The sequence below is a fragment of the Triticum aestivum genome, chromosome 5B, assembly GCF_018294505.1.
Source record: "Triticum aestivum cultivar Chinese Spring chromosome 5B, IWGSC CS RefSeq v2.1, whole genome shotgun sequence".
Taxonomy (NCBI): Eukaryota; Viridiplantae; Streptophyta; class Magnoliopsida; order Poales; family Poaceae; genus Triticum; species Triticum aestivum.
In genome coordinates this window covers 681,376,946-681,385,847 of record NC_057807.1, presented here as the reverse complement: position 1 = coordinate 681,385,847, position 8,902 = coordinate 681,376,946, and the positions used below count along the sequence as shown (strand labels likewise).

Sequence of the window (8,902 nt, the reverse complement as noted above, 5' to 3'; positions counted from 1 at the left end):
TAAGCAAAACTCAATAAGAACAATGAAAAATAAAAAAACCCTATGAATACACAAAAATAAACAAAAAAATAAGAAATAGAATGGAAGAGGAGCAAATAAAAATTAATGAAGAATGGAATAAAAGAAATGGAAAATTGAATAAAAGAAATACAAAAAAAGGAAAATGCCAGATGGTGTGCGGTTTAAAAAGTAAATCAGTATTCATATTTTTAGATTCCTTCCTTGTATACGTGTATATTGTTTTCAGAATTTTTGAAACAAAAGTTTGATTTCGGTATCGAAAATGCCCTACTACAAACGAGATTATTTTTCTTTCTATTTAGAATGGTGTATGTTTTTTTTGAGAATCTTTAGAATGGTCTATGTGGGCGAGAAGCTCCGAGCAAGAAAAAAAACAGGGCCCAAAAGAATCACGTAAGGTGAGCGCGTGCGGAAAACGAAGCTCTTGCTGGCCGGCCCAGGAGCTGCCCAAGGACGCTAGGTATCCTCACCCCACCCCTCTCCCCACTCCACACGCTCTCGCACATCCGCTCCCCCTCCCCCACACACTCGACGGCGCCGCGGATCCGGTTGTACCTGGCGGTGATGGCGGCGGCAGGCGGCGGAGGGGCGTTCGGTGGCGGGGCTGGCGGCGGGGCGTTCGGGGGAGGGGCGTTTGGCGGCGGGGCTGGTGTCGGAGGGGTCGGCGGTGGCGGTGCTGGTGGAGGGGCGTTCGGCGGCGCGGCTGGCGGCGGAGGGGCCGGCGGTGGCGGGGATGAGCAGCCGTGGCTTCGTCTGCCTACGTACGCGCAGCTACTGCTCAGCTCCCTGCGGGCCACCTGCACGACCTTCGAGGATCTGCGGGAGCGGGCTGGCACCCTTGCCAAGCTCGCGAACGACCTACAGACTGGTGTCATTGCGGGCAACGTGGGGATCCTCACGACAGCTGCGGTGAAGTTTGGGCACCGTAAGGTCGTTGATATTTTCCATGAAAGGTTCTATCCCAAGCGTGGATCTCTGCAGTACGCTAGAGATATCACGCTAAGGCTGCAGAGCTCACGGCCCGATTTTGATGCTTGGATACTGGCATCCCTTGATCGTGCTCAGTCAAGGCCTCTGTCATCGTTCCTTCAGTATGCTGGCAGGGAACTCAACAGGATAAAGGGTCATATAAGGAACGCTGGGGTTAACACTATAGTTGAGCTTCTTGAATTACATGCCCTCAACGAGAATGCAGAGGATTTCCTGCAAAGAGCCGCAGTACTGTATGGCCCGACCAGGGATGCTCTCAGCTATGGTTTAGCAGAGCTTCGTCAGGCGGTTGCGGCTGTCACTGATCTCGTCACTAGGTTCAACGAAGAGCCACCTGCCGTCCGTCATCTTTTCAGCCCATTTACCTCGGCAGGCCCACTGGTATGTTTTCAAAATCAGTTATATTTGCGAAATTTCTTATTTGATTATGCACCATGGCACCATCCATTATAGTTTTGGCTGTAATTGTTTACTTCAGATGAAGTAAGATATTTCTAAACCATATCTATAATTCTATATATATTCACTTCTTTAGGGGCGTAGTTACCTTATCGCCTAAAATGCACTGTATTGGGAAAGTAGGGTTTAGTCTTGCTGGACTGGTCGATATCTTGGAAGTATCATTAGAAGTATCCAACATGTGTCGGGAGTTAACTTCTTTGTTTTTATTGCTGATACAGTTCACTGCTATGTATCAGCCATGTATCGGAGACGAATCCGTATTAGTTATGGTATCCGGTACAGATTTGCTATACTCAGGATGTACTGGTGTTTCTTAGCTTATCATTATAGGTGGCATGCCCCAAAATTAATGCCTATGCATAAGGTAGTTACCTTATCACTGTAGGTTCATTTTTTTAATCATATTATCACTATAGGTTCATGGTGCCTATGCATAAACCACCTTTGCTATTTCTGGTGGACGGTCGGGATGGTGTGGAGAAAGGTGGGCCGTCTGGATGGCATGGAGAGGTTTTTTTAGGTGGGCTTTCATATTGGTCAAAGCCCAGATCTGCTATCGGGGGCCATCTTCTCCCTCAACTTGAACTGCTCTCCTTCCCCTGTCATGGATCTGGAACTCCTCCTCACTCGCCACAACTGTTCCTCTTCCTTCCCTATGTTGAAACAGGCAGAATCCCGCTCTTCCCAAAAACACTTAATAAGCGCACCTAAGCACCTCTTAAGCACGGTAGTTGAATTCATCATTCAATGATCAAAGACCAGCTTCAGGAATCATGAGCAATAGCCAATAGAGCAGACACCAGTAGCTTGAGCTTATTCTTGTGGCAGTCAAAGTGCCAAATCCTACATGGCAATGAGACCATAGTTAAAAGACGAAATGAAACATACTGCTACATCTATTCATATGTATTTCCGGGACTTCACCTGCATCCCCTCTTGAATGTCTTACTTATAGCATCACCTTTGGGAGCATCTATGCAAATAAAAAAAGTCAGCAATGAGCTATGTTTACACAACACGGAAGTTAAACAACACAGATAACAAGTTAGCTAACATTTGTACTTGTTCCTAAGCCAATTTTGTGAGCGCATTAGTGCCTCCAACATGTGAGGAGTTAAGACTTAAGACACCTGTGATACTCACTAAGAACCCTGCCACTTGTGCTAAAAGCAGATTCTGATGCAACTGTTGTTACCGGAATAGCAAAAATGTCTCTTGCTACTTTTCTCAATGTGGGATAGCGTCTACCAGCCACTTTCCACAAGTCCAACACATCAAAGTTCTTTGCTCAATGGGACCAAATCATCCATCAAGTACTGATCTAACTCAGACCTATAGGTTGCTGGCCTTTTCTGAGCAACGCGTGCATTGAGAATTGACATTAAAGCTGTATCTTTTGGTGCTGCCCTTGAGGAATGTGATGATTCCGCATCATCTTCATTGTTGTCAACCTGATATTCTTCCAACAAGCTACATAATGAAGCAATGACTTCTGAAGCATGACCATGACACTCTTCAGGCCTTGTTTGATACAAGGGGATTGGGGAGGTTTGTGGAGAGGGGGATTTCAGTGGATTGGGTGAATCCCTCTCCTTCACCCAATCCCCCCAATTCTCCACTAATCCCTCTCCCTTGAGAAATCCCTCTATTTGGTTAAACTTTCTACAACAGCAGCAGCATAGCAAGCGTCCAACTCTTCTATGTTCCCTGGGTGGCTCCGGGGGTTTTCTGTACCACGTCGATTGGGAGGGATTCGTGGGGATCAAAGGGGATTGGCCTGGCCAATCCCTGCGTGCCAAATGGGCCGACGAGGATTTCTGAGGATTTTGAGCCCTGCGGGGATATTCCCCTCCAAACCTCCCCAAACCTCCTCCACCAAACAAGGCCTCAGGAGTAACATCATGTAGGATAGAGAAGCAAACAAGCAACATTTCATTTTTGATCTTCTTTCAAGAAGAGTAGCCATACCCATGAGACCTTTGATGTCAGACCAATATTTATCAAGCTTTTCATGCATGCAAACTGTCGTATCTTCTATAATTGCATCACCACAGTGTACCACTGTCTCATTTCCTCTTTGATTTCACAAATCTTGGGGAAATAAATATTGGCAGTGAAGCAATCAGTTCCAGAGAACAATTCAGTTATTTCAGAGAATAGCTCTAGCCTCTTTACTATTCCCTCTGCTTGAATTATAAGATGTTCTAGCTTTTTTCTGATTCGGATGTATATAGACTTATTTTAATGTGTTTGTTCACTCATTTCAATTCGTAGGTAGTCCATATTGAAATATCCAAAACATCTTATAATTCGAAACGGAGGTAGTACATCAGAAGCAAAAGCCTATTCATCATCACTAGGGTAGCAGTCATATAGTTTCTCAACCTTCTTTGCACGCTCAAACACAGCCTTATAAGGTGAAGCAGTATGGAGCATGGTGAAAGTAGAGTTCCATCTAGTCTTGCAGTTAAGTACCAATTGTTTTCCCATTTTTACTTTCTGAAACTTAGCAATTTCCTCAAATTTCTCTACTCTTTTTGGGGTGGCTGTCCAAAATGCTACACTCATGAATTTTTTAGCAGCTTTCAACACATCCAAAGCATTCTTCACTATCAAATTCAGAACATGTGCACTACATCGCATGTGAAGCATCATACCTTTCAGCATTAGTTCTCTTTCCCTATCTTATTCAGCAACAGATCAACTGCTTTGTCATTTGAGGTGCAGACGCGCAGTTATCCAAAGTCACACAAGAAAGCTTCACATCAAGATTTCCAAGCAACCAAAGTCTCATACAGTTCATTTGCTATAGCTTCTGCAATATGTGGAGCTGGCACATAAATGAACCTCAACACCATACAATAAACATTGACAAGTTATTAGACAACAACGTTCATATGTCCAACATCGCAGCATTGATAATCTTAAGACAGCAGCATTGATAAGTTTAGTACCACATGATAACACTCTTAAGGTTCCAATTATCATCAATAAAGTGGGCTGTGATAGCTATGTAGCCCTTCTTTTGATGATCAGCTGTCCACATATCAGTTGTGATTGGTTATGTTGTACATTACTTATTTTGATATGATAATTAAATATCAACCGCCTTTCACACAGATTATGGCTCTCCAAACATTCATTATTTTAGTTTTATTGTCAGAATATAGATGTGAATATCCTCGTCTATATTTAGACTATGTACATGCAAAAGGAATTTCTGAGATAGATAATTGACAAGGATCCACACAAACATATCTGTGTATCACATATTCACACAATCAATCGATAGACGGAGATAGAGATGGTGGTGGTCTCGGTTACAAGAGAGTAATAGTAATTTGCCATCATCGTAGTACCGTTGCATGCAATTGTATACTTTAGATAAATTGATTCATGTATGGATATTAGTTTTAGAAGGTTTAGAGCAGCTCCAGCCGCGCCCCCAACAGGCCCTCCCAAGGCGATTTGTTTGCGCCGGCGCCCGAAAACAGGCCCAGTCGCGCCCCTAGGAGCCCGTTTTTCCACGGTTAGGCCCGAAATTGGCGTCGGCGGACCAGGCCGGACCCGGCGCGCTGGGGGGCGCCCGGGGGCGCCGGGGCAATCGTTTTTGGCGCGAATGAACAGCGGGCCCGCCGAGTCAGCGACCCCTGCCTCGTCGTCCTCACAACGCCTTGGTTTCCCGTGGGGGAATCAATGCCAAGGCTGCCGCCGGTCAGCCTTCCATTGATTCCTCACGGGTCGGCGCAGTGCGGTAACACGCCCCCTCGCACCATGCGTACACACAACGCCGCCGCCCCACCTCCCCCCCGCCGCTATATAAAGCAGCACCTCCTTCGCCGGAGGACGCACCCGCCCGCAGCCCCTCTCTCCCCCGTGCACAGCCGTCGCCGACGAACTCTGTCCTCTCTCTCTCCCCGTTCAAAGCCACTGCAGACGATGGGCGAGAGGTTGCCCGACGATGGGGCGGCGGCACCTCCTGTTCGACGCCAACATCCCGACGCCTCCCGACATGCGCGCGCCGGGGCGGTGGAGGCTCAGCGCCGGGGGCGTCCCCGTGCCCCCGCTGCCCGATGACGCACCCCGACTACTTCAACGACGAGGTCCAGCGCGTGTGGGCGTCGCTGACGGAGGATCAACTGGCCCTCCCGGAGTACGCCGCCGGCAACCAGGAGGCGTGGGCAGCGTACTTCGGACAACGCTCCTCTGGTGCGGGGCACCAAGAACAGCGACGGCCGCCGCCTGTGGTGGGGCGCCCCCGGCCGCACGCTCCATGCCGTCCTCCAGCACCTCGAGGGCGGCAACGAGCCGCCGTTGAAGTACCCTGCCGTCCCGGTCCCCCGCCGGAGCGGCGACCAATGGATGCCGAGGAGGACCGGCTCCTCTTCCTCCTCCCGTTCCTTCCGCTCCTCGCACTCCTCTGGGTTGCCGGCGCTCTTCAGCGTCAATGCCAGCCAGCGGAGACGCCGCTCGGCCAGCGCACCCGCAGCGCCGGCATCGTCATCAACGAGGGCGGGCGCACCTCCTCCTCGGCACCTCCCCGCCTTGTCAAGCCGAAGACGGAGCCGGGGCTCGCCGCCATGAAGACGGAGCCAGGCCTCGCCGGTGTCAAGACGGAGCCGGGGCTCGACGACGCCGCGGCCATGAAGTGGGCGCGAGAGGACTGGGCGTGGCTGGAGTTGGAGCGCCAGTGCCGCGCCTTGGAGGAGATCGCCGCTCGGCGTCGGGGCCGCGACGAGGGAGGCGTCGTTGTTCTCGACGACAGCGACGATGACGCGCTGCCGCCAGTCCGCCATGGCGACCCCGGGCAGGGGTCCAGCAGTGGCATCCGCGTGAAGGAGGAGAAGGACGACGACGACGGCGACGCCACCGTGTTCAGCGAGTTCTTTGGCCTGTAGTCGCCGCCTTGTTTTTTTTAGTAAATTTTAAGTTTGCCATGTAAAAACTGCTTTAAAGTTGCCGAAGTTTATGTTGTGCTTGCTGAATTTTAGCCAAGTTTCTTTTAAAAAAGTTAAAATAAGCGTCTAGGGGCGACCCTGGGGGCGGCGGCTGGGACCCCGATCGGCCCCAGGCCGATTTTATCGCCGGTTCGCCCCCAGGCGGCAATTTTTCAAGCCGCCTGGGGGGCCGAACGGCTGGAGTTGCTCTTTGTAGTGTTGCTTGCATTGTTTACTTCAGATAAAGTAGCATGTTCTGTGCTATAAGTGGCCAAAGATTGGGTTTTCATGATATTTATTTTTGTAAAATTGATATTGTTTTTGGGTATATGCATATATTTGCTCACACTTGTAATTCTTATTGTTTTCAGGAGTAGGAGGATGATCAGAGAGGATGCGAATAGACGATTTCTTTCTATAGATCTACTGCGTCTACTCATCATTTAATTTGATGTTGCCATTACATGACCATGCTTCATAACCTTGCTACGTCTTGTGATGCTTCAGATGGAACTGGGAAGTCATTGACTTAAATTTTACCGTATTGTGACATCTTATTAACACTATTAGAGTATAGTTACTCGATGCATTTGTTAACTATATGAGTGATTTTCATTAGATGTGCGTGATTAGATGTTAATGTTTTTTCACTTGTGAGATTGTTAGGCTACTAAGTTATGCCTTGGTTTAATTATTATCTCATGATGTTAACGTGTATGGCTTGCATGATTATTATCTCATAATCTGATAAGCTTATGGTGCTACATGATTATTATTATCATTTTGTTAACCTGTGTGGGTTTATGGTTTTGTACTCATTACTTGGTTAATTGTATATATATCACTTATAAGGGAGGTGCTTTCAAATTTTAATAATAAAATATTTGTTAATCATTACATAGATTATCTATGAGTGAGGTGGTTTCAAAATGTTTCTACTATAATGTTATAGTTAATTTTTAGATGATGAACCGTTAGTATTAAAAGTTGTTTGCATCGTAGCAAGTCGTATTAAAATGAATATAATGATTATTTTGTTTTGTTCGTAAGTATATATTTACAAAAATAATAGATCTGATTTCTAGATTCTCTATTTAGTTCAGTGCTGTCCATTTTGTGAATATATATATTTATTTAATAAAATATGATGATAGTTTACTATTAGGTTCATTTTGCATTATATTGCGCGCATTGACCATAATATATCTTGTTATTTTCTTGTCTATATTCTTTTTGCATATATATTTTTTGTTGGTTTCTTTATCATATGTTTGATGTGTCTAATATTGACTGTGACTTGTTTCTCTCTAGGGAAAAAAAGTCTGTTCTAAGCTATGTGAGGAGGAAGCACACAACTCAAGACATCTGATAAGCCCGTGGTGCTCAATGGTTGGGCTTGCAGTTATAGCAGCGTAACAACCTTGGATGGTAACACTGGTTTGGTGAGCCTCAGGTTCTGCAACAAATGTTGCTCCCTCCGTCCCAAAATAAGTTAGTACAAAGTTGAGTCACTTATTTCGAGACGGAGGGAGTATCAAAGTAGAGAGATCTCCTTATCAAGGCAAACAACCGTTGTGTGAATGGAACATCTATTGACACACCTTATTCGGCATGGTATCCTTGGTTGCATCATCTATTGCAATTGTTGGTTTGAAGGTTAATGATGTGCTGGTTTAATTATTTGAGTTAACAAGCATTTTGTTTGAACCATAAAGCTTATTGGTGTGCTGATTTCAGTTGGCAGAGATGTTTATGTTCCAGGAATAGTTCAATTCAGTGTAGGAGACGGAGGCTGAAGACCTGCTTCCTCAATCTCAATTATTGGAGCTGCTGGTTTGAAGACTACAGACGCTGCTTATATTCCATGAATATTTTGATTCAGGGAAGGAGAAGGGAACGGGGATGAACTGCTGCATCAACTATTGCAGTTGTGGAGGCTCAGACGCTGCAGACGTTTTTGTTCCATGAATATTTGGATTCACTGAAGAGACGGAAGTGAATGACATCAACGTTTAAAGGGTAGATATTTTGTGGATAGAGTTCTGGTTGTGTGCGTGTGTGGGTGCTTTGTGCGGAGTCAGTCCAGGCCCCGAGTCGGTTATAAACTATAGTGATCTCAAACCATAAAAAGTACTCCCTCCGTAAACTAATATAAGAGCGTTTAGATCACTATTTTAATAATCTAAATGCTCTTATATTAGTTTACAGAGGGAGTATATTTTAACTGCAGGTGTAAAAGTTTATGAATTTATTTATATTAGTTTATAGATGCATTAGGTAAACGTTTACACCCGGCGCGCCGGCCGAACTTTCAGCCGGACGCGTGCGGGCCATCAGATGAAACCCGATCAAACATCCTACATGAATGCTTATCCCCTCGCGAAGCTTCTCCAGGCTTATCCTATCGCTCGACCAGGCCGCATCCTGGGCTGCTCTCGTCCATCCACTTGCTTCTCCCTTATCTCCTACCTTTTTCCCTTTTCCTCCTCACG

At 46.3% G+C, this 8,902-nt stretch overlaps 1 protein-coding gene across 6 annotated transcripts; it reads left to right on the top strand.

Moving 5' to 3' along the window:
* The first annotated feature begins 492 nt into the window (after window positions 1-492).
* Window positions 493-8,692, top strand: LOC123114170 (translation initiation factor IF-2). 6 transcript variants are annotated; one of them, XR_006456442.1, is made up of 3 exons: window positions 528-1,392; window positions 7,722-8,066; window positions 8,172-8,692. XR_006456442.1 is itself a non-coding variant. In XM_044535551.1 (2 exons), exon 2 carries the CDS (start codon window positions 5,547-5,549, stop codon window positions 6,369-6,371), a length of 825 nt encoding a protein of 274 aa, XP_044391486.1. In that variant the 5' UTR covers window positions 493-1,392; window positions 3,748-5,546; the 3' UTR covers window positions 6,372-6,725. The 6 variants fall into 6 exon arrangements, 4 of the variants coding, with proteins under 4 accessions (XP_044391486.1, XP_044391485.1, XP_044391488.1 ...); XR_006456441.1 differs by having other exon boundaries at window positions 8,148-8,692; XM_044535551.1 differs by lacking the exons at window positions 7,722-8,066; window positions 8,172-8,692 and adding an exon at window positions 3,748-6,725 and having other exon boundaries at window positions 493-1,392.
* Window positions 8,693-8,902: the final 210 nt, after the last annotated feature.

What these genes read in the sequence shown, in the direction of transcription:
- LOC123114170 (XM_044535549.1), top strand. Translation starts at nt 586, where the DNA reads ATGGCGGCGGCAGGCGGCGGAGGGGCGTTCGGTGGCGGGGCTGGCGGC. An exon ending in TTACCTCGGCAGGCCCACTG is followed by an intron (nt 1,393 to 7,721) that starts GTATGTTTTCAA and finishes GTTTCTCTCTAG; the next exon opens with GGAAAAAAAGTCTGTTCTAA.